The sequence below is a fragment of the Pyxicephalus adspersus genome, chromosome 7, assembly GCF_032062135.1.
Source record: "Pyxicephalus adspersus chromosome 7, UCB_Pads_2.0, whole genome shotgun sequence".
NCBI lineage: Eukaryota > Metazoa > Chordata > Amphibia > Anura > Pyxicephalidae > Pyxicephalus > Pyxicephalus adspersus.
Window position 1 is genome coordinate 13666685 of NC_092864.1, and position 27481 is coordinate 13694165.

Below are 27481 nucleotides of genomic sequence, written 5' to 3' on the forward strand. Positions count from 1 at the left end.
CATCAGCTGTACCATTACACTTCATTGGCTTCACCAACACAGACCATAAGCTACATCATTACAGTCCATTGGCTTCACCAACACAGACCATAAGCTACACCATTGCAGTCCATTGGCTTCACCATCACAGACCATCAGCAATACCATTACAGTCCATCACAAACCATAAGCTTTACCATTACAGTCCATTGGCTTCACCATCACAGACCAGGGTTACTACCTCACTTCTTGGTTTGGCATGCCAGTCATGAGATGATATTGTAAATCCGGGTGCCCACACAGTTGTTTGCTATGTTTAGAGATGTCTAAAATTATATTTACACTGGTGGTGAGGATGCAGTGAGTTTCCTGCTTCCTTATGCCAGGGAACTACTGTATGGAGGCTTTGCCTACAGCAGCTCCATACAGAAGTATGAAGGAATAGTGTCCAGTAGCAGTACCACTCGCTGTTGCCAGCTTTCAAATGTGCAGACGCTGGTTCACACCTGTCACTTAAATGTGCAACTTCACGCGGTTCCCCCGGCTGACACCTTCCCAGCCATTTGAGCACTCACCCAGCAGCGCTAGTTAAAACCCTTTGGCAACTGGCCGTGAGTGGTACTAGTACCACTTGTATACGAACTGCGGTGAGTTGAGATAAACTAATTGCTCATTGTTCAAGGAGCCCCGTGCAACCTCTGGAAGAACTCTTGTTGGGAAACTCTGAATCAGAGGCTTGATGTGAGCATGAGTGGGATTACTAGATGACATTATTGTAGGGATGGGGATCCTCCCATGGTACAGGTATAAGCAGTAGAGTGAATAAAACAGAATACACCTAGAAATAAATTCTCCAGGGTCTATTAAACACAGGCATATCAGCTGTACACGGTAATGCACATGTATTTTGAAGATGTCTTTCTATACGAGAGGCGGCTACACATAAATATAATATTTAAAAAAACATTCACACCCAACCTCCACAGACTGACAAGTATCACCCTCCCACCTGACAGTTTCTGCTAGACACAAACTTTCATAAATACAATCTGTTCTTAATCCTACGACATCTGCACGTACCAGATCAAGCAATTCTGGTTTCTTAGCTGACCAACATCAAAGCACAGTTTCTCATATCCTGTGTCTATGGTGAGATCATGGCAAGGATATATAGGTTTTTGTGGCAGTGTTTACATTTCTTTAAAGTGGTTTTTACATTCTTGCTCCTCCATATTTTGTGATTATATTAAACAGAGAAATTTGTAGATGAGCCACTAGAGGGAGCTCTGTGTTTTGCCCCATATAAACTTCTTTTTTAGGTGTAGGAACAGGGCAACAAAGACAGGTTTTCCTGCTGTACTGTATGTATCACCCCTGGAAAGATTCACCCTCTTTATTTGTTGTGACCACTAGAAGTAAGAACAGATCAAGAATCTTGTCATTTAAGGATTACAGAATCCTTTAAGTGAATGTTCACTAAGTGAATCTGGTGAATACTTTTCTTTTATTTTCCTTTGTGCATGATTGGGTTTTCAAAGTGAACACAGCTTCACAATATTAAATACGTTTAGTGAACATTCTCTACATCTGGGGCTCATAAAAATCCCCTAACATGCATTAACATGTACATTACTGTAACACATGTTATGCACATGCATCACTGCAACGTTTGGGTAGACTCTAACATGCTCTGCTGGGTTGCACGCCAATGTACTAAACCAACAAAAATGCATTTTACCATACTGACATAGACGCCGACACACAGTAGTGCACAGTATTAGAAAAAAAGGGGACTATCTCTTTATAAAAATGTTTTTTTTTTACTTTTTAAAACATTTTTTGGTATGGTCCTTTCCCTTTTCGTGTTAAGACTGAAAGGGAAACTGTCAGCATCCTGGGATACTTACGTCACATATCCTAAAAAACTGTGGGCTGCTCCTTCTGTGCATGCTCAAGATCAGCATGCGTCATCAAGAAGCTCTCCCATAATGTAAGGGAAAAGTGCTCGATATCACGCATGCGCAGATTTCAGGTCATGTGAAGAACAACCTCGAAGAGGGAAGAAAGAAGATGGCCACAACTTCCGTTCCATCCAGAAAGAAGAGAGATGTCGAGACAGCATAGGGCTCGTTTGTGGAGGGATCGACGGCTTTTTACCGCTAAAGGCAGGGGTTTATTTCTTTTTTGTGAAAGTTACAATGTAATGTACTCTACAAAGTGTTGCAAATAGGTTGACACCATCTTTATTTGTGATATCAATAAATAGCATGCTAATAAATATTTTTCTGGCTGCCACCAGATACCTGCCCTCTATACAAAACACCATCCGCAGCATTTCATCAGCGTGGTACAAGTGACCTTCATCCCGTTTTTCAGGCTACTGTGCTCATCCAATAAAATGAACATCTGTCATTCCAAAATATATTGCAGGTACAATGATCGCACCGTCTACCCTGCCGGTCACATTTATTCCTCAGTAAGTAGCACTTAAGGAACAGCTTGAAGTGCGCGGCTCCTGGGCTAAGTGCTTCCAAAATCGGAGACCATGACGCTTATGTCTAAGCTATTCCGTCAGCTACAACCCATTTGAACGAGGCGTGAGAGAAAGTGTGGTACGCCACAAGTGTCAGAGATCAGGGGATCTAAATACTTTTATGTAAGAGGATCAGGTGTATTTATCTATCCTACTTAAATCTCTTTCACAGCCAGCTGTGCCTGGAAACGCAACCCCGAGGCCGAACGTAACTAAATATTTCTAATAAAAAAATCAGACAGGTGGCGTTGATTTTTTTTTTTTTTAACTCACCAGTGCGAAGGAGAAGGAGCCATTACAAAATGGGTGAGAGGAGAACTGATGCCCATTGCTTTAAATATATATATATATATATATAGTAGTAATATATATATAAATAAGTGAGAGAGAAAGGTGAAAGAAAGGCTAAGTATACACGTGCAATAACTGTCACATTGTGACAAACGACTGCATGATGCATGAATGATTGCTGTACATACAGAGCTGTTCTGCTCTATGGAGAGAGGTGGGGGAGAACGTCGAAGCGCCACTCCGCTGGGCTCTCTTCCCTTCACTTGCATTACAATCTTTGGTCATACGTGAATCCGCCAGGATGGTCATTTAGACGAGGACTGTACAAGCGCCAGATTCTCATCCAATATCAGCCCTGAGCCGATTTTCGGACGAGAACTATTGCACCTGTGTACTTAGCCAAAGAATGGGCCATAGCTGATGGAATTGCTCAGAGATGAGCATATACATATATGTATAAATATATACATATATAGTGCCTTCAGAAATTATTTATGAATTAATATAATTAGACAAGATTTGAAAAGGCTCCCATCTCTCTATAGAAGTCTTCATGATGCAGTGTTCTCCCCAGCCCCTTTTAGCTGGGCGCACCACCCCAGTTCAGTAACCACCCGGCTGTGTTTTTGGATGGTTACCGAAGAGCTGGGTTACAATACAGGGACTGCCACCCACCCAGGAAATTTCTTCTCACCCAGTTTAAACAAATTTATGTGTTGAACACTGCAGATGCAGCAAAAACCAATCCATGAGGTCCAGAAACTGCCTGCAGAACTCAGAGACGGGATTGTAGCAATACACATACAAAAAAAATTCTACTGCACTAAAGGTTCCAAAGAGCACAGTGGCCTTCATAATTCTCAAATGGAAGAAGTTTGCCACAACCAGGACTCTTCCAAAACGGTCAAACTGAGCAATTGAGGAAGAAAGGTCTTAATTTGAGAGCCCAATGGTCACTCTGACTGAGCTCCAGAGATTCTGTCAGGAGATGGGAATAAGTACCAGAAGGACAACTATAACTGAAGCCCTCCACTGATCTGGGATTTATGGCTAAACCTCTCCTGTGCAAAACACATTGAGGTCCACTTGCAGTTTGAGGAAGAAGATTCTCTGGTCTGATGAAATGAAGATTGAACTTGACCTCATTTCTAAATGTTATGTCCGGAGGAAACCAGGCATTGCTCATCACATCACCTGCCCAATACCATCCCAACAGTGAAGCATGGTGGTGGCAGCATTATGCTGTGAGGGTGTTTTTCAGCAGTAGGGACTTGGAGACCTGGTCAAGGTTGAGGGAAAACTGAATGGAGCAAAGAACAGAGATATCCTCAATGAAAACCTGGTCCACAGTGCTCAGGACCTCAGACTGGACCGTTCGGGAAGACGGGTTCACTTTCTAACATGACAATGACCCACAACAAAGAGCGATGACAACACAGAAGTGGCTTAGGGACAACTCTGTGAATGTCCTAGAGTGGCCCAGCCAAAGCCCTGACTTGAACTCTATGGAACATCTCTAAAGAGATCTAAAAAAGACTGTCCATTGACTGTCCCTAGCCAACTGGACTGAGCTTGAGAGAATTTGCAAAGAAGCAAAGGATGGCAGAAAATCCCCCCAATCCAGGTGTGATGTAAAATTCCAAAAAATCTTGAGTCTGTAATTGCTGCCAAAAGTGCTTCAACTAATTACTACGTAAAGGGTCTCAAATGTGATATATCAGTTTTTTCTTTTTAATAAATGTACGAAATTGTCCAAAATTTGGTTTTCACTTTTTCATTATTGGGTACTGAGTGTAGATTATTGAGAGGGAAGAAAAAGAATCCTATCTATCAATATGAGGGGGTTACAGTGTACCTGAACTCAGGGACACCTTTGTAAACAAAACATAAAGCTGAGCCCCCCTCATAAAGACAATTTCACACATTTTAAGTGTGAATCTCAAGCTGCTTCTAGAATTCCATAAGATTATTCTCCATGTCGGCTGAGCTCAGTCAACGATGCTGCTGATACATTACTTTAGAAGGTCATACCAAGGTAAAGTAGACATTTCTATCTCCCAGGAGCTTACAGAGAAAAACAAACCCTTCAGGCTCCATTCACTTCTGTGTGGTCATGATATCATGGTGTTTGAGGCCTGCTATGCAGTGAGGCATTTGAATGGGAGGCCTACCTCATGCACTTCTTTTTGTTTACCTCCGAACCCTACAGTACTTGCTGAGGTAAGTTATGTGGTGCCACACTGAACCAGACATGAACCTGGCCTCAGAGTCTCTATAGGACAATATTTTCCTCACACACAGGAATAAACAAGGACCATTTCCCACCTTATGTGCCTAGTTGAGGCCTACATTGTACTCTAATTGACTAAAGCCTGACTGGTTTCTATGGCAACCAGAACTTCCTTCAGGCTTTTGGAAACTTTAGGCCCAAAATTAGGACAGGCAATAACAAAAAAAAAAATTCAATAAGTTTCCTGTTCCAGCCATACAATTTAAATAATATTTATACTTTAGCTGCCAAATAATCTGTAATTGTATTCCACTGCTTCGAAAACCAGACTTTTCTCCATTGCAGTAATGCAGAACAAGCGTGGTCAAGAACCCCCCTAGAGGGACAGGGAAGCTGTAGGATGATCTGAAGGTTTGTACTTGTCATATTACCAAGTCATGTACAGGTAGTCTCCAAGTTAAGGACATCAGAAAAATGGACGACTCCTAGATACGAAAGTGTGCAGGACAGAGGCTTGATGGGGGGGGAGTGACTTGCAGAAGAAATCTTTTGCTAAACACAGCTGAGGTTGTGGGTGATTTTAAGGATTGAGCTCTCCTGCAAGCTCTTGTACCTCTTTAATGTCCGAGACACACTCTCCAAAAAGTTTTTTTTTCTTGCTTTGTTTGTGATTAACTCAGTGAGGATTTCATAGAGTGACTGACACCATGCTGCCTAATAATATGTTGAGAGAAACACCTGTCCTAACTGCATTTATTAAAATAATGTACTTGTTCCGACTTACATACAAATTCAACTTATGAACAAACCTTCAGTCCCTATCTCGTATGAAACCCAGGGACTACCTGTAATCCAAAATATAGAGGTTTAGGAATGGCTGTTCCCTTTTTGACAGGTGACTGCCACTGAATGAACCAGAAGCAGCATTATCTCCAAGAAAGATAAGAATTTCTGCACTTCAATCACTTCCCATCCAAAATTTTGCACATTGCATGAAGGCAATGTACTGATAAGCTTCCTGATGTACCACTAAAACTTTATTTTTGCATGCCACAAGATGCATCAATGCATTACTGGATGCTGCAGCAGGGAAAATGCATTCAGAATCGATAGCACTGCTGGGTACCAATGTGCACAACATATTGCTATGCGTTACTGCGATGTAACAGTGTGAATCCAAGTGTATCTAAACACTTTCCACTTTTTCAGTTACCCAGCCCTTAAAGATGGTGGCTGCATTCATTATTCAGGTGTTCTTACTTTTATTTTCACTTGGTGATCTTTTCAGGCACAGCCCCTGTCCGGGGGTGACAATGCTCACTGTGCTGTTGCTATAAAGGGGCAGCGTTGTCACCCTAGAACAGGAAATGTGTTAGCACAGGGCAGAGGTAATTTAATTATGAGGATACTCAAATTCTGCAGGTATTTTTTGGTAACTTGCTAGATAAATGGCTGATTTTAGGGAGGAAAAACTAGACCACTGCCCAGGGCCCTCATCTTCTCCAGGACAGAATAACAATGGGAGCAGTGAGCTGCTTTTCCCCCCCACTTCACATTTTCTGAGGGCCCATTTTGCCTAAAACCATCCCTGCAAAGATCACGACATGATGACATATTATAGATAAAAATGTGTAGCACGACTGCAAAATGCGCATCTTCAGGCACGCACTGCGCTGCATGATTAATCGCCGACCACTACCGGTAATAAGATAAACGACTCACCTACCCAATATGTATAACGCACAGCATGCAGTACTAATGGATCAGCATATTATAATCTGTTAGGGTCCTGTCATTTGGAAGGAAAAAAACATGTGGGGACACCAGAAAAGCACCACACAGACCAAGCACGACCATCCAGATTCTAATATTATCCCACCATATTCAAAGCCACCGAAACCCACACTAAAAATAATGCCCGGCTGTCACTTACTATGTACTTAACAATGACATGCCAGGACAGTCGGCCATAAATGTGCATTAAAATGGACACTTGCAGATGACAATGCTGACCCACAATTAGGGTCCAACAGGAGTTGTGTGATCTAGGATCTTCAACGGCAAGATCATCAGGTATTACTTTAATGAAAATTAGATATTTGGGAAAACTAAAAATGACATTATCAGATTATTATGTTGTTGGTGTTACATCAGTGGGAGGAGTAATGATGGTATGCAATATGAACCCAAAGGAACCATTCAGGCCTTACTTTTTGCATGGTACCTAAACCTGTGACACCTTATCATTTTGTCATTGGATCTATAAAAAAAAACACACACAAAGCAGCAGGGTACAAAAAATGATAATAATATATATACTATCTATCTAAATAAAATAACTGCAAACACAAGGCAAATAGCTCAATACACAAATGAGAAATATATATAGGAACCCCAGATTTTGTAAATCTCTCCATCCAATTGTGATATTTACTCAATTCTGCCACAAAAGGACTGTCCTGTCTGGCAGGAGAAGAAACCTGACCTTTAACCTGATCTTTGCTGTCTCATTGACAGGTCTAGCCCCGCCCCCAGCCAGTGATTGGACAGTAAAAGCAGAAGCAGCAGACTGTTAAGCTCATCTCCCATTCAATGGCTGATAATATTTGCACGACCCAATTCTCTATGAATATTCTATATAATATAGAACACAATGCCATTTATAATAGTCGCACAACCCTTCTTGTATATAGGACAATGACACACCTTTATTTTGCAAACTACAATGAAAAAATGATTGGTTAAAGTGATAAGTGTTTTCTTTTTCACAATCATATTTATTTTATGTTGGGTTTTTAAAATAACAAATAGAATCATTTAGAGGCTGGAAGATTGTTTGTTGTTAAGTAATACTTAGGAGGATGACTGAGGGTGAAAGAGGGACTGAGGGATCTGAAAGAGGGACAATCCCTCCAAATCAGGGACAGTTAGAAGGTATAAAGAGGGACAGCCCCTCCAAATTAGAGACAGTTAGGAGGTATGAAGAAGGACAGTCCCTACCAATTAGAGATAGTTTAGGTATGAAGAAGTACTGTCCCTCCATATTAGGGACAATTGAGAGATATGAATAAGTACAGTTCCTTCAAATCAGGGACAGTTGGGAGGTATGGAGAAGGATGGTCCCTCCAAATTAGAGACAATCAAGAGATATGGAGAAGAGCAGTCCCTCCAAATTAGAGACAATCAAGAGATATGGAGAAGAGCAGTCCCTCCAAATTAGACACAATTAGGAGGTATGAAGAAGGACAGTCCCTACCAATTAGAGATAGTTTAGGTATGAAGAAGTACTGTCCCTCCATATTAGGGACAATTGAGAGATATGAATAAGTACAGTTCCTTCAAATCAGGGACAGTTGGGAGGTATGGAGAAGGACTGTCCCTCCAAATTAGAGACAATCAAGAGATATGGAGAAGAGCAGTCCCTCCAAATTAGATACACTTAGGAGGTATGAAGAAGGACAGTCCCTACCAATTAGAGATAGTTTAGGTATGAAGAAGTACTGTCCCTCCATATTAGGGACAATTGAGAGATATGAATAAGTACAGTTCCTTCAAATCAGGGACAGTTGGGAGGTATGGAGAAGGATGGTCCCTCCATATTAGAGATAGTTGAGGTTTGGAGAAGGACAGTCCTTTCGATTCTGGGGCAGTTAGGAGATATGAAGAGGGACAGTCCCAGCAAATCAGGGACAGTTGTGAGGTATGGTATCCAGCAATGACACTACAACATTAGAGATTTGCTAGGTACATATTTTGCAGTTGATTAATATAATGATAAATATATCAATGAATATTATGATTGATCGATCGTTGTGATTGACCACAAGTATTCAAAGTATCATCCACACAGTCTGACAACTGATCTAAATTTAATCAATGTTTCCACTCTATCTGAAAAAAACATTGCCAAATCAACATTCTGCTGACATATCAACAGAAATACAATCAATTTAATGATTTTTTATTTATTCAACATTTTTATCTAATCGATTGAAAATACGGCATAAAGTAGTGGTTAGTATTTTAAAGATTCACTCCAGTCAGTGTCACACTAATGGTCACATTCACCAGGACTTCACAATTCTAGAACTCATTTCCACACAGTCTCCTTCTTTCACTTTACCAGAGATCACATGACCAAATGCCTAGGCATTTAGTTACAGAGCAGGCACTAGAGGGAACCAGCAGAGGCATTTTCTCCAGAAAAGCTAAAGCATTGCAAGAATGTTAAAGGTAACCTGTCATGCGAGGAACATGGAGGCTGCCACAGTTGGACCTAAATCCTAAAAAGTTCTCATCCTGTTTTCTGCTGTCTTATCAACTGTCTGGCTTCATGACACCCTGCGGTCCCAAGATGTGACACCTGGCGTCATTCAACCCAAAAAACTGAAGACATCTAGTGGCAGGAAGGAGTTACTGCAAGGAAAAAATAGCAATGGAGGTGAGTAATACTCTATGCTGGAAGACTATAATAAACAAATGGAGTTGGACTTTAAGAGCAGGAACTTAAATTTCATAAAAAACAACTATATCAGCCAGGTAACTGGCCTTTTAACAGCAATGGAGGTCTATGTGTTTCCTTTGAGGATAGGGTACCAGAATAACAGCTGACACTAATGTCGAGGATCAACAATGGCCCTGTATTTCTGTAATGGACGTATTACTTTCATAAGCGGTTAGTAAATACAGCTTTAATACACAGAATAAGTGTATGAGTGCATGCTACAAAATGTGATTGAACAGATAATCAATCTATCAGCCAAAAGTTTCTGACCTGACCAATTGATCTACACTCAATATTGATCAGTTTTACTTGATAAAACTTAAAAATAAAGTATCAATTCTATAAAAAAAAGTTTTTAATAGAAACGGCAACATTAGCCGTTATAGGCCTGTCTGGTGGTGAACCTCAGCACCCAGTAACCAATCAGAATTCATATAACTAAAGCCCCACCTGCGTAAGAAGGGTTCCAGTTGGCTGCTGTAGAACCTAGTAACCAATCAGAATTCATACAACTGAAACCCACCTGTATAAGTATGATTCTAGTTGGTGGCTGTAACATCTAGTAACCAATCACAATTCTTTTAACTGAAATCCCACCTGTATAGGAAGGATTCTAGTTGGCTGCTACAGCTTAGGCCTACAATGTGGAAACAATCCTATTGCTAGGGGCTACCAAGCGAAATAAAGTAAACACTAAGGAGGGCAGAGGAACTGATCACCTGTCTCATTGGTATCGTTCCCTATCGTGTCAACCAACGAGGGGGTGTTGCTATAGCAACAGGTAAACAGTGTTATTGTCTATTCAGCGCTGTAACAGACTTTAGCGTTTTACTCCGTGTGCTGCTCTAAAAAAATAATCTCCAGCTGCGTTTTCAACCATCTGACACGATCGTAGAAAATTCTACCGTGGCCTATAATCACGCTCATGTGGACGAACCCATTCAAAACAATAACGACTAAAAGCACCACAGACGTTCTTCTACCCCACAGCGCCACTGAGACGTAAATCACAGGCTTCTGCTACAGGAATAGCAACCATCCCAATCACACTGCAATCAAGGTGGCGTTTAACGGCGGCGGAAAATAAAAACACGTGTAGGACATGTTTGCTGAGGATACGTAGCCTGATACCCGATTGGTCATGTGACCAAACGCCATTTACCATTATAATAGAAGCGACTGACCCCGATCAGTATGGAAGTTTGTGGCATATAAAAAAAAAACATAGCAGATCGTTGTCATGATGTCGCAGCTTCTAACGCCAGCGGCGTGCTTTGCTCGGTCTAGCGAGCGGCTCGCTCTGGGGGGGAAGTTAGATTGCTCACACAGCCGATAATCAAATCGCCCCAGGATGTTGAGATGACCGTCGCACTGCCCAGCTGGTCACCGCTGCTGTCAGCAGATATGCCAATTCTGGATGCCACGCAAGGCCGCGTTGAGATACCAATACGGATGGGATTAAAGAGCACCTGTCTTACAAGTGCTGACACTTCACAACCGCCAACTTCCTAAATGGTACCCTACACCCTGGTGGGATGGAATTAAAGAGCACCTGTTTTACAAATGCTGACGCTTACCAACCGCCATCTTTGTAATTGGTATCTTACGCCCCGGTGGGATGTGATTAAAGAACACCTGTCTTACAAGCGCTGTCGCTTCACAACCGCCAACTTCGTAAACATTACCTTACACCCCCTCTTTTTCCACCTGCTCTGGAGTTATCCAACGTGCCCAATAAACATGCTTCCTTTATTTCCACCAATAGGGATGTGCGGTAAGGAACTGATTGCACTGACGCAAGGCAAGGATAGAGCGCTCGCTAATTTAGCCATGTGCCTTAACGCTGCCTCTTCAAAACCGCCAACTTCATCCTTTTTTGAGTTATCCACAGTGCCCAATAAACATGCCCCCTTTATTTCCACCAATAGGGATGTGCGTCATTCTATACAATATATTGCACAGAAATAAGATCAATTTGCAAAGCAAGGATAGGGCGCACGCTAATTTAGCCATGTGACCGTCATTATCAAATCTGATTGGTCCCTGCTGCAAATAGCATAAAAAGCCAACATGTGCAAATCTAAAAACTGACATCCAGTGCATGCAAAACACAAAACTCACTTTTTTTAGATTAAGGAATCCTTTGACCATATGGGTCTGTTCCCTACATCCTAAACTCCGGATACCTCAAGAGCTAGTGTCATCTTAAAGAGACAGGACAGGTAATAAAAATCAATGTGCAATGTTGGATATTTTTAAATGAAGAATGATAAAGGGGAATGATTTATCCATGTAAGGATGCTGATACCCATCCATAGGGGACCCCCCTCCTTTCCCAATCTGCCTCCATCCTGGCTGTGTCCCCTCCCACCCCTGCATCATGCAGCAATCACAGCAATCCTGGGACGCCCCTCACCCATCCATCCCTGTACCACCATGCAGATTTAGGGCTCTTTTCAGCCCCTTCTCCTAGCTGGAGGAGGAGGGGGGACCCAGCTGGTCTGCAATTGGGTGATATTAACCCCTTGTGGGGCAAAATTGTAATCAAGGGGGGCAAACCCCAATTCAGATTGTATAAACCAATGAAATACTGTTACCTAGGCAGGCATAACTTGCTACAATGTCACCCCAGCTGGGTCCAGGTCTACAGGGTGCACATGTCTGCCCCCCCCCCCCCCCCCCCCCCGCAAATTGCCTCCTGCCTGGTGCTGCCCCCACCCCAAAATCTCCTGCAAGTCATCAGGGTGATGATCCAGACACCACAGCCCGGCCTGATCATTCATTTAATCCATTTATAGCCAATTAAAAGCATCGGAGAGGTTGGTACTCACTGGCTTTGCCAGCCTTGGGTCTCTGCAGCAGCTTCTGTACCATGCCCAGGTCCTCAGCCTTGACAGCCTGCAGCAGCTCCTGGTCCTTCCCCATCCTGGAGGAGGGTGAGCCTGGGTACCGGGGAGGAAAGGCAGATCCTGGCGGTCCTCACAGCCCGAGCATCCTTCTGGAAGAGGACTGGGGGCAGACTGTGATTGGGAAGGGGGTCAGATGTGCTGGAGGGGGGCAGCTCCGGCCGGGGGGAGCCAGGTACAGACCGACATCCTCATCCTCGGGAGCTGCGGAGATCGGGGTGAGCCCGGGTGAGGAGGGAGCTGTGAGATGACAGTGTCCAGGAGGGGAGGGAGCTGAGTGTGTGTACCCCCCCACCTCCCCGGGTCTCCTGATCCCTCCTCCCCTCCCTGTGCCACCGGATTGGCTGCACCGGCTGTGAGCTGCATGTAAGGGCGGGGCAACCGAGCACACCGAGTGTATGGAGCGCTGAGAGATGCTACACCGTGCGAGTGCTGTGTGCGAGTGAGTGATCGTACCGGGCAGTCCGGGTGTACTGCACCCAGCAATCATCATACTACACCTAGCATATACACCGGGCTGTCCGACTGTACTACACCTAGCATGTACACCGGGCTGTCCGACTGTACTACACCCGGCATATACACTGTGCAAATGCTATGTGCTCAGTGATCGTACCGGGCTGTCCGGGTGTACTGCACCCAGCGATCATCATACTACACCTAGCATATACACATGTTCTTCATGTACTACACCCAGCATCTACACCGGGCTGCCCGACTGTTTTACACCCAGCATTTACACCAGGCTGTCTGACTGTACTACACTCCAGGGTCTACAACTGTACTGCACCCAGCAACCATCATAATACACCTGGCTTTCCGACTGTTCTACACCCAGCATATACACCGGGTTGTCCAACTGTTCTACATTAACATTTACACCGGATTGTCCTACTGTTCTACATCCTGGGGTCTATGACTGTACTGCACTTAGCAATCGAAATACTACACCCAGCTTATACACAGTGATGTCTAACTGTACTACACTCAGCCTATACACTGAGCTGTCCGACTGTTCTACACTCCGAGGTCTACAACTGTACTGCACCCAGCGATCATAATACTACACCCAGTATATACACAGAGATGTCCGACTGTACTTCACTCCGGGGTCTATAACTGTACTGCACCCAGCAATCATCATGCTACACCTAGCATATACACCGAGCTGTCCGACTGAACTACACCTAGCATATACACAGGGCTATCCGACTGTTCAACATTCAGCATATACACCTGGCTGTCCGACTGTACTACACCTAGCATATACACCGGGCTATCCGACTGTTCTACATTCAGCATATACATCTGGCTTTCCGACTGTTCTACACCCAGCATATACACCGGGTTGTCCAACTGTTCTACATTTAGCATTTACACCGGATTGTCCGACTGTTCTACATCCTGGGGTCTAACTGTTCTACACCCAGCATATACACCGGGTTGTCCAACTGTTCTACATTTAGCATTTACACCGGATTGTCCGACTGTTCTACATCCTGGGGTCTATGAATGTACTGCACTTAGCGATCATAATACTACACCCAGCTTATACACAAGGATGTCTGACTGTACTACACTCAGCGTATACACTGGTCTGTCCGACTGTTCTACATTCAGCATATACACCTGGCTTTCCGACTGTTCTACACCCAACATATACACCGGGTTGTCCAACTGTTCTACACTCCGGGGTCTACAACTTTACTGCACCCAGCAAATATCATACTAAACCTAGCATATACGCCAGGCTATCCGACTATACTACACCTAGCATATACACCAGGCTTTCTGACTGTAATACACTCTGGGGTCTACAACTGTACTGTACCCAGCAATCCTCATACTACATCTAGCATATACATCAGGCTCTCCGACTGTACTACACTCAGCATATACACTGGGCTGTCCGACTGTACTACACTCCGGGGTTTACAACTGTACTACACCCAGCAATCACCATGCCACACTTAGCTTATACACCGGGCTGTCCGACTGTACTACACCTAGCATATACACCGGGCTTTCTGACTGTACTACACCCAGCATATACACCGGGCTATCTAACTGTTCTACACTCTGAGGTCTACAACTTTACTGCACCCAGAGATCATAATCCCACACCCAGCATATACACAGAGATGTCCGACTGTTCTACTTTCAGTATATACACAGGGCTGTCTGACTGTTCTACATTCAGCATATACACCTGGCTGTCCGACTGTTCTACATTCAGCATATACACCGGGCTGTCCGGCTCTTCTACATTCAGCATATACAACCTGTTGTCAAACTGTTCTTCATTTAGCATCTACACCGGATTGTCCGACTGTTCTACATCCTGGCGTCTATGACTGTACTGCACTTAGCGATCATATTACTACACCCTGCTTATACACAGAGATGTCTGACTGTACTACACTCAGCATATACACCAGGTTGTCTGTACTACACCCAGCATATACACAGAGATGTCTGACTGTTCTACACTTAGCATATACAATGGGTTGTCCGACTATTCTAAATTCAGCATATACACAGAGATGTCCTACTGTTCTACATTCAGCATATACACCGGGCTGTCCAACTGTTCTACATTCAGCATATACACCGGGTTGTCCGACTGTTCTACATTCAGAATATACACCGGGTTGTCTGACTGTTCTTTACCCTGGGGTCTATGACTGTACTGCACTTAGCGATCATAATACTACACCCAGCTTTTTCACAGGGATGTCTGACTGTCCTTCACTCATAAACCTCCATCATAAACCCCCAGGCTATCTGACTGTACTACACTCAATAAATACACCAGGCTGTTCAACTGGACTACACTCAGCATATACCCTGCACTATCTGACTACTACACTCAGCATTTATCATATTACACCGAGCATATACAACAGGCTTTCTGACTGTACTTTACTCATCTTATATACTGGGATGCCAGACTGTACTGCACTCAGAATTTACAATAGGATGTCCACCTGTGCTATACTCAGAATATACTACACTGACTGACTGTACTACACTCAGTATATACACTTGGACATCTGACTGTACTACACTCAACAATCATCATACTACACTCAGCATAAACACTGGGCTGTCTGACTGTAGTACACTCAGTATTTACAGCAGGACATCAGACTTTACTACACTTAGTATATACACCGGGACATCTGACTGTACTACACTCAGTTCTCATCATATTACACTCAGCATAAACACCGGACTGTCTGACTGTACTACACTCAGTATATACACCGGGCTGTCTGACTGTACTACACTCAGTATATACACCGGGCTGTCTGACTGTACTACACTCAGTATGTACACCGGGCTGTCTGACTGTACTACACTCTGTATATACACCGGGACATCTGACTGTACTACACTCAGTATATACACCGGGACATCTGACTGTACTACACTCAGCAGTCATCAATCCACACTCCGTATATATACCGGGCTGTCTGACACTACTGCACTCAGAATTTACACTAGGATGTCCACATGTGCTATACTCAGAATATACTCCAGGCTGTCCAACTGTACTACACTTAACATATACATATACACAGGGCCCTCTGACACCCAACATATTCACAGGTATGTCTGACTGTACTACATTCAGCATATACACCAATATATGTGAATGTACTATACTCAGAATGTGCACCAGGCTGTCCAACTGTACTACACTCAGCCTATAAATCTGTCTGTCTGACTATGCTATACAGTTCTCAGTATATACACAGTCATGTATGACCCTCATACACTCAGCAGTCACACCAGGTGGTCTGACTGTGCTATACTCAGCATATACACAATATCCTCCAGCTGTACTACAGCAATCATATTTACCAGGCTGTCTGCCTGCACTACACTTAGCAATCGTACTGGGATGTTCAACTGTGCCACACCTAAAATATACACAAACTGTGCCACAATCACTATTAAACCGGGCCGTCTGAATGTTCTATACTCAGTATACGCACTGGGCTTTCTGACTGTGCTACACTCAGGGATCAAACCAGGATGTCCTGCTGTACCGCACTTAGCAATCACACAACAGTTCTTTAATGAGCAACCAACAATCGTAGTTGTCCTACAATACCACACTTGGCTAAGGTACTACTTCGTCACATTACAAAATCCAGTCACAGCATTACTACACTCCTCAATCACACCACATTGTTTAACTACAACAATAACAATGTGCAATCACATCACAAGTCAAAATACCACACCATTCAATGTCATGACACTGTGTAACTTCTACACTGTACATTCATATGACAAAACACAACATCACCATTTTTTACAACAACCATGTCCAACTATGCTACAGTGAACTATCACACCACCCACAGTCACATTATACCAAACACAATAGGACCACACTGTGATTTGTGATAAAACATCATACTGCAGTCATACCACAATGGGCAATCGTGCTACCTTCTATAATCACACTATACTCTGTAGTGCTGTGGTATCATGCTGTTGTGTCTACACAGTGTAGGCACAATAAACATGTTATCATGCTACAATCAAAGGCTGTAATGACCATATAAATACATAATCACACCATGACACCAAATGACTACATTCTGCAATCAGAGGAACAACTGAATTCCTACAACACTACTCTCTGCTGTCACAGCCTTACCATACTATGCTATCACACCAATGCAATATTCCACACACAGCTTTGTTCTCATTAGTGGCAGTAACACCACGTTTTGCGGTTTAAACCCTATAATATTCCTTGGTCAGCAGCACCATAAACAAAAATCACAATGCCAGTAGTGGTAGGTATGATACCATGTGATTTGCTATGTCAACGTCAACAATCCATACAATCACATATATTACCACTTCAATCTCAGCAAGAGCTGATTCTTAGATTACAAACTTTTATACAGCCTACCTTTTTTTTATATTACATTTACAGTGCATAATCAGAAACATATAGGAGTTGCTTATATAAATGGTACAGTTACCATTTCACAACCACATGTAAATGCAGCCACCACCAACCACGTTGTCATTGGACCTAGTTGGCAGGCAGAGGTATATGTCCAGGCAGTGGGTTGAATAGATAACTGATTGCAAGTTGCTTCGCAGAATGCCAGATTTAAACTAAATGCTTGTAGGATCTACTGTGGATGCCCTTAACCGATTGACATGACTGTAACAGGTCAAGCATAGCTTTGTTAATGTTATTTGCAGCCTTGTAACCGTTCCTGGCCAGATCTGACACTCAACCCCTGGCCACTTCTTCTTCACAGCAAGAGATACTAAAACTGTTGGTCACTTAAGGACACTACAGATACTAGATTTTCATTGCCCATCATTGGTAATCATCTTGGATCAAAAAATCAGTACAGATGTTCACAAAGTTGCTTAACATTTCATTTCACCGGACCCCCAAATGACTGACTGCTAAGAAGGACCATTGGGGGGACCCATTGCAGAGCTTTCACTTATTTTGAATAATGAATGCTGTACAGTGCCCGACATTGGACTGGCAGAAATGCAAGTTCTCTGGAAGAATAGGTCTATAAAATTCCACAATCCTTGGCTTGCTTCAGATTACCCCCCACTGTGATTCTGGATATAAAAAAGCCAGGGGCAGCCCACTTACAGTGTGTAATGATATTAAAACCTGAATCCTGCAAATAATAATGCCCAACGTAATCCAGCAAGAGGACAATGGATATATCAATAGACTAGAACCTCTCCCCCCATATGTGAGGATTTCTAATAAAACGTGGAATCTGTCTTATCTCCTAGTGGATAATATAGATGTTTTTGCTGACTTTAGTGTGTACATTGTGGGAAGAGGAGGAGGTGCCAGCTCTTCTGCCAGAGGAGTCAAGACAGGTAATCATTACACAGCATACTGAGAGGGACCTTCCCCAGCTGTCTTCTCTATGGTATGGATTCCTTCCAGCTGCAGACACCTATACCACTTATAGGAACAGGACAATACACAGCACAAACAGTGATGATAGAATATTGCTGGGGTAGGGGGATTAAGGGATAGATTTTTTTGGAGACCAAACTGTATAATTGCCAAGGATCCAATTGAAAGATAATGGGTACAAGCAGCTGGAATGCTGTGCATTTTACATTTGCCCAGGGACACAGGGGGTACTAGCAGAAGAAGTGGCTTTTAGGGAAGTGGGTACAGTCAGGAGATGTGGATTTGGTGTATTGCCAGGAGATTGGGATTGGGAGGTTACGGCGGGAGATGTGGCTAGGAAGAGGTATACTGCCACGAGATTTGGCTTTATAGTTGGGGATATGTGTAAGAGAATTGATTTGCATGGAAGGGGACGCTCGCAGAAGATGTGGCTTTTGGCAAGGGGGTACAGACAGAAGATGTGGCTTTGGGGTGGAGGGTACTGGTAGGAAATGTGACTTGGGATGTTCAGGTAGGTGATATGACATGGTGGAGATATAGTGCCAGGGCATATGGCTTGGAGAGGGGGAGATAGGTGCAGTAGATGAAATTTGAGGGGAAAGAGGGTACTGGTGGAAGATGTGGCTTGGAGGGGGAGATATGTGCAAGACATTTGTGTTTTGAAGGGAGAGGCAATACTGGTGGACGATGTGGCTTGGAGGGTGAGATACTGGCGGGAGATGTTTAGGGAGGAAATTGGCAGGTCGTGGCTTGGAGTAGGGGATATTGGCTGGAAATGTTGGTTAGGAAGACTGAGATACTGGCAGTAGATGTGGCTGGTGGGGGACTGGCAGGGGATGTGACTGGGCATTCCTACACAAAGGTTTTATATGTTGGAAAGAAATCTGGGGTTGGTGGAGGAATGCTCGCACTCCCCCACTGCTGTATACATACTTGCTGAGGATCGCCAATTTTACTACTTTATTTATCAAAGCACAGCATGTAAATTCCTATGTCAGTATAGAGACCAGATAAAGAATTAAACTTATAGGGAGAGCTTTGCAATTGCTGGTAAAAAAATGTGCTATAAACTGAAAAGCGGACTGAAAATAAAGCAGACCTCATGTCAGGTATCAGCGTCAACTTTCTAGATAGATCCTCCCATAGTGATCAAGGTATATATTAGGGTTGATTCATTACTAAATGAATACAGGTTATTTACATATTACATATAAGGGACATTTCACTTAGCCTAATAAATGAGATGAAGCTCTGCTGACTTCAACCATCCAATCACTTGCAAGAAAAAAAATCCTGTTTTTTTAACATTGGGTATTCTTTGCAAAGAGTCTTTTCACCTCATTCAATACATATGTCATCCCTTGCAAGGGTAAAATTCTTGAAAATTAAACAGCCTAAATTTATAAAGTAAATGAGCCCCATGTGCTCAGCTACTTTTCCCTATAGAAGGACAGAACCACCTCTGTTCAGGCACCATCCAGGCTATCCATATACTTCCTGCACTGAGATGCTGGCTTAGGGATGACAGTCAAATAAATCCTGGTATTCTTGAAGATTTCGTCTACATGATCAACAAAGTCTGACATAAATCAGCTGCTGCAAACTCTCACCTTATCACTTAATAAAATGTTACACTGTTACAGTCTTAACAATGAGTGGGAAAAGACTAAGGAAATGCCTACTCCAGCTTGCAGCAGATTGATAGCATTATTTCAGCCTAGGTAAAGTCACCGTCTTGGATGGCTTTTATGATAACAAGTATGACCTTGTAAAAAATGACACTCAAGCTGTATATTGCTACATCTTGCCTTGAAAATTGAGGAAGTTTTTCCTTCTCATTAGATATAAACCATTTTCATTCGGAAACAAAGAGGTTTTGCTTCACATTCAATCTGGAACAAGCCTATAATTGAGAAAGGCATAACATTTTTTTTAACTTTAATTAAGAAAAAATCTTATGCCTCTTTTTCTATTTGTAGCATTCTGAGTAAATTTCAATGGTAACCTTTTTGCACAGGCTAACAATAATATTAACAATATTCTTCTATGAAAATCCAACCATTCAAGTCCATGCCTTGGAGTAGGAAGGAAAAGTACAGCTGGGGGGGAGTGCTGGAAATGCCAAATGTGGCCAATGCGGGGCTAAATCTTATGAGTGGCCTGCCGCTGGAACTTCCTTTTCTATTGACATAGCACCGCTACTAAAATTCCCGGCAATATTTGTGTCTATAAACCAGTCCATGCGGGGCCACCCATAGGCAGAGAGCCCGCTGGTCTATAGAGTGATGCCGGGAAATGTAGTAGCGGCGCTATTTCAATACAGCAGAGGGCCAGCTGCAGTTCATATTTAGGATTCCTTTGTAGGCGAGATTTGGCCCGAGGGCCAGAGTTGGACATCCCTGGGATAGAAGATGTTGACCGTCTGATACAAGGATCATTTGCTGGTGGGGTTCCCAAATAAGCGCTGTTTCCAGCTACAGATCTTGAGAACCTGGGGCTGTTCATACATAAAATCTCCAGGGACCTACCAGGTTGATCCTATGTGATGCATTTGTGATTTGGACACTTGAAATGTTTACAGTAGAAGTGAGGTTTCACAGTATGTGAATATAACATGACACTGTGAAGCCAGACAAACATGCCTAAGGCCGACATCTCTGTACACTGTAAAGTCAAACATCAGCTAACACTCAAGCGCTAAGTCAGGTTTAGAGGAACCTTCATCTCTCCAGCTGTCCCATTAAAGCAGTGTACTGACGGTGTTGCATGATGATCCAGACGTGTCAGTTTTCAGATGTGTAAGAATGATAAGTTAAAGCTGCACTCCAGCCTTACCTAGTTTTGTTGGGGCTCCTTATACTGGTGGTTAGTGGGAAGAATGCTTTCCTTACAGGGAGATACCATGAACATGCTGGCAGGGGCTACCTATTTAAGGAACATGAAATAATGCTAGTCCATAGGGCTAGTGGCAGTGGTGCCAGAACTATGCAGGCATCATTAGGCAGAAGATCAGTCCACCATTGTTAGCCGCTCAAGGCATCATTGGCAACTTCCAAAGCAACCCCAGGATTCCACAGAACCCTAGTTGACAAAAAAAATGCTGTTTTTCAACCAGGGTTCCTCCAAAGGTTGTTAGGGGTTGTTCATTGAGCAAAGAACTTCTCAGGTCAGTTACCACTGATACCAATGATTCTTTTGGCTATCTGTAAGGGTGACATTCTTCCCACTGGCTGGCAATGTAGGAGGCTTTTGTCCTACTGACCACCAGGCTAATGCACCATAAGCTGTGGATATGGTAATTATAGCTGGGGTTCCCTGAGACTTGAAAGTTATTTCCCCCAATGTTAAAAGTGTGGGAAAGGCTGTTCTCTAGTATTCCTCTTTTTCTCCTCCAATGGTAGCTACATAAAAGTTTATGTATGATGGCACAGGGAGGAGCAGAGGAGCTTGGCCAGCATGGTCAATAGTTAGACACACCTAGAGAGGGCAATGACGTGCAAGGAGTCTTCACTCAGAACCTCATCACACACACGGCTACAAGACTTTTCTAGAGCTGCCCCGACTCTCTGGAATGGTCTTCCCAGTCCTATTCGGCTTGCTCCTACTTTCTGCTCATTTAAAAGAGCCCCTTTTCAAACTTGCCTACCCATCCTCTTCTGTCTCCTAAACCTTCACTACTTCCCACCACTACATATCTCCCCTCCTATTGTGTGATACTTCCCCCATCTACTAGATTGTAAGCTCTTCAGGGCAGGGTCCTCTCCTCCTCCTGTGTCACTGTCTGTATCTGTCTGTCATTTGCAACCCCTATTTAATGTACAGAGCTGTGTAATATGTTGGCGCTATATAAATCCTGTTTATTATTATTATTATTAATAATAATAATAATAATAATAATATTAATAAAAAGGGGGAGGGGGCTTTGCTAGGACTCATCATGAAGAAGTCCCATTTGCTAGCAAAATCAAAGGCACAATGTGAGTAAATAAAAAAATATTTATGGGAGAAAAACACTGCAAGTAGGCATTTAAAATGTAATCAGTAATAATAAGTTGTAAAGGTCTTAATATGCACTTTTTGGTGGCAGGGTCTTTTTAAAGTTCACATAGGAATCAGTTGTGGCCCCTTATTACGGTAGTGCCCCAGCACAGGTACCCTTTCTTCTATGTTGAGACGTATAGGTCAGGATATGACGGCGCATTCCTCGGGCTAACACAAACTATACTTCGTTTCCTCTTAGCGCTGGCTGTGCTGGGTGTTTTCCTGACTCTTGTAGAGTAAAAACAAGTTCTTCTGGGTTTAGAAGTTCTCGGTAGCAGTCCTGTACTCCAAGCAGTAACCTGAGCCGGCTGTGTGGCTGAAAGGAATTCCCAGCATATACAGGATTCTGGGATGGCTTTCAGCATTTCATAGGAAAAAAAGGCCATTTTAGGGACAAAATCCACATGATGGATGTAACACAGAACTCTTCACATTAGAGATCACAACAACAACTTCAACATAAAATTTAAATTGTCAATCAACCCAAAAAAAGACATCTTTTAAAGAATACAACACATTTAAACGACAACTTCTGACCCAAAATATATCTATTTTTTATTATTTTTATTATTATTCATGCATTTTTTCATAGCTAGGTATTCTGGTAGCAGGTATGTACTTACATATCTTTATATTTATCGGGGGGGAGCTTCTAGACCTATGGATATAGGTGAAGCCTGATTGTATTTACTGTATAAGGGCCATGTCAAATCGGCAATCTTGACACTAGTGACCAATTGGCAATTCCCAATTGGTTTTATTAGAGTAACCGGAGGAATCTCCTACATGGCTCTGCTGATGGCAACATGTTGCTAGTGGCAGGGTTGCCAATTTGACTTTTTCCCAAGAGTTTTATTTTCTGGTAACTACAATTTGCAATGACCGGTTTAAAGTGGAGAAATAGAAAACAATATGACAAGTTCCAATAATATATTTAGAGTTCCAAGAATCCTCTGTGTGCATAGTTTGGCACCTTTTTTTCAGAAATCATGGTAATGGTGCTTCCGTCTGGTAGCTGACCCTAGGAAAAATGGCTGATGGACTTAAGATTCCTTAGTCATCTCTCCTCTCCATAAATAATGGAGCAGAATTGTGTCACACAGTAGGCTCTGTCCTCCTGTAAGGATGTTCATTACTAGAGGGATGATATGCTGTAAATAGCAGCAGAGTCTTATTTAGTTGAGAGTGCTGCCTCTCCCTCTTTGGTGGCTGATATCAAACATTATACTGTGTATATATACTCAAATAATAAGCAATCCAAATGTAAACCATGGTACCTTCTTTTACCTGAACAAACAAAAAACAACATGAACTCGAGTATAAACCAAGTGCAAAAATGAATCCCTCAAAACAGTAAATAACACCCCCCACCCCCATGTTATATAAATCCCCTTGATGTGCCTATGATTGTACTTCTATTTGTTTTATTGCTCATTTTTTATTTAGAAAAAAACAATAAAATATTGTTTATACAACAAAAAATATACAAAATATATACAAAAATATACAACAAAAATATTGAAATACAAAACAGTAAATAACAGAAATGCCAGTAAAATTATCATTCATAAATACATTCATGGTGTTATTTTAAAACATTTTTTAAATGGAGAGAAAAAAATAAAATCACACATGCTGAGACTATTTTTCTTTTTCCCTTTGTTACAGGTAAAATATTAGGTACCTTTGAGTTGTTATAATGGGTCACTTGTTCTTAAACAATCATTTGTGTATTATTGTTAGCCACCAGTAGACAGAACTGTATCCTCATATCAAGTGTGTAACACACTCTAATAATGTTTTAGGCAGCAAGAGTTTGTTATACATTTTACATGATAACACAGCGCCATCTAGTGGTTTAACCCAAGTATAAATCAAGATTCTTTTTCTATAACATTTTCAGTTAAAAAAAATCATGGCATATATTTGAGTATATATATAACTATTATATAAAATATTAGAGACAGGCTTTTTAAAATATTTCCCTGGAGTTTATCATTAATCAAAAAGCTTTTTATAAATCTAACTGGTTTAAACTGAGGGGGGTATTATTGTTGTACAGCAGCTCTGAAGCAAGATTGTGTTTTAGTTGAAGCTTGTCTATGGTTGGCAAGAAGAAACTTTTTTTGTTGGCAGTTCTAGAAAAATAAAACCGGCTGCAGATTGAAATAAATAATTTGATTGGAATAAAATTACAAAAACCAATGTAAAGCAATTTGATGTGTCCGTTTCAGACGTGCATACTCTTACAGATCTTACAGGACTTGCAAAAAAAAATTCAGCCGACGATGATAATTCCCTTACAATCTGGGTGAATCCATCAGAGAGACTGAAAAATTTACTTTGATAAAAAATTGTGTTCCTTGTGAATTGATCACTTCAACCTGACTCAAAGGTGGGCCTGAACTTAGAGTCCTGAGACAGCAGACTATATTTTTATTGCAGCAAGTTTTCAGTCATCGATCATGGTTGCTCGGGAAGGACACAGCTGTGTGCCATTTCAGGGTTCTCTACAGATCAATAGAGCTCAGACAGGCTGCTGTAGATACAACAGAGATAGACAGTGGTAACGATTGCAGGACAGATAGGGCACGGGGCGGACATTTTACTATGAGAATGTCACCGTGCAAATTCTACAGTGTCATGCATTGAATATAAACTAAGATACATATTGTATATCTTCATGGAGGGGAACAGTACTGAACTAGTCATCTTGTGCTGTGTGTATATAGAGTTTATTATAACTATAATATGATCCTGTCCATGGTATAGTGTCTGATGAATGGTGTGCAATTGAATTATGCACGGTGTTTGTGTACATTATTATTATCAAGTCCAGTGGTTATATGGACGGCGTAGTATTCTATGTATAGTGATATGTGCAGTGCTCGGGGCACAGAATCATATTAGGATCATGTTCCATTGTCAATCATGTAGCAGGTTTATTGCATATTGTAGTGAAAAAGAACAATATTATGATCATGTACAGTCATTGGTCATGTTGGGGTGTAGTGTTCTATGTGTAGAATGTAACAGGCCATGTTCATATACATCTTCCTCTTTCAAAATGACATATTTTTAACTGTGAATAACACGCTGGCTTGGCCTCACCTTGGATTCTGCCCTCTCATTTACCCCCCATATTCAGAACATTTCCAGGTCCTGTCACTTTCACCTACGCAACATCTCCAAAATCCGCCCCTACCTTAGCGGCAACATATTGCGCAGCGCTGTACATTAAATAGGGGTTGCAAATGACAGACAGATACAGACAGTGACACAGGAGGAGGAGAGGACCCTGCCCTGAAGAGCTTACAATCTAAGAGATGGGGGAAGTATCACACAATAGACGGGGAGATATGGAGTGGTGGTGTTATACATATAGAGTGAATTTGAATTGTATTATCATCATGTCCAGTGGTCAGGTATATTGGGGGGGGTGTAGTGATCTATGTACAGAGTGTAAAAAAATAAAACGAGTAATTAATTCTAATTATTAGTGTAATAGAATTATATTATGATCAGGCCCAGCTATGTACAGGGTGTAGTGATGTATTTATAGAGTAATAAAATCATAGTCATGACAAATAATTGATCAGTACAGTAGTATTCTATGCATAGACTGTAATCGAATAGTACTATGCCCACGTCCAATGGTCGGTCATGTTTGATGTATAGTATTCAATGTACAGGGTGTAATAGAATCATATTATGATCATGTCATTGGGTTGGCATCTCCTGCAATGTTCTATATCTGCCTTGAATATACAGTACAGCATATGGCACTAGCTCTCTAAGCTTGCTGCAAGTATTTCAGCAGATGCATAGTTTCCGTAGAATATCTAATAGACAATCCCTATCAGGGGTTAAATAAAAAGATTTCCTGGCAAATGGATTGTGTCCTTAATAATTATCATTAAGTCATTAAATTATAACACTTAGCGGTGCATTGTAAGAAGCTGTCACAAAGGGGATTGGTTGTCTATTGTAGGGAGGATGAGAGATGCTACCATGTCTGTCTTCTCAGGCTCATCCCAGCTGGTGGTCTGGGTTTGTCTGCCATGCAATCAGCTTCTGCTCCATTGATGGGCAGGGTAAAATATAAAAGTGTAGTAGCGCCACCTTGTGGCTCTTTATGTTATTTCAGGCACAAGGGACATAGCTGGTCACACCAGCAAAAGTCATTTAAATTTGCATTTACATTTCGAGCCATGCTCTGCTCTCCTGCAGCTTAATGACTAGCCTCCTCTGTGTATGTAAGCTAATGGGGTGAAACAAAATAAATGTTGGTAATTTAATGGGATTCTTCTACATGCCACAGCACTGACGCTGCACCTAGCCGTCTCCAACAGAGCCCATAACGCGACAAGGTACTAAAATTAAATTAACTGAATTATTGATTGCAGTATTTTTAGAGGTTGTTTGCCAAGGCAGGCATGAAAGGTCATAAAGGGCTCAATGTAAGCTAAGAGTAGGCTTAAAGTAGAACTACGGACCTTATAAAAAAAGTGTGAATAACTGTTAAATAGAAATGCAGCTGCGGAGTTTTCTCTTAGTTCCTCTGCAAAGTCTAATGTTGATCCTGCCAGTGAGGTCCACTTTCTGTAGGTTCCTGTGAGGGGGTGGCAACGATACTGCACTGCTTTTGAAATCAGAGCAGAGTTGTCACTCTGATGAAGGCTGTGCACACATGGGCAGCATTGCAGGGGATGACGTTTTAAATCTTATATCATGACCTCTAGCTATGCATTGGAGAAGAACACATTCAGATCTTGGCAGTCTTGGCAGCTCCAAGCCCATAACAGATGTCAGAGCAAAACAGAAAAATAAAACATGTACACAACATCTCTGCTCATTTCCCAAGTTTCATACCCTTAAAAACATTGCATACATAGAAAAACTCCTGTTGATCTGCCAGAAAATTAGTAATACCCAACATTTATGACAACGCTGCCTTAGCTACACTGCATCCCCAGCAGCGTTGTCACCGACTGTCCACCTCTCTGTCCATATCCAGCTGCTTCTGCAATAACTTTACAATCTTGGTGATAAAAGCGGCAAA

At 42.1% G+C, this 27481-nt stretch overlaps 1 protein-coding gene across 1 annotated transcript in view; it reads right to left on the bottom strand.

Moving 5' to 3' along the window:
* The window catches only part of CASKIN1 (CASK interacting protein 1), a 156729-nt gene extending 144024 nt beyond the window's left edge, over window positions 1–12705 (bottom strand). The window contains 1 exon segment of the mRNA XM_072417505.1: window positions 12369–12705. Coding sequence (XP_072273606.1) covers window positions 12369–12462 — 94 coding nt within the window. The 5' untranslated portion in view covers window positions 12463–12705.
* Window positions 12706–27481: the final 14776 nt, after the last annotated feature.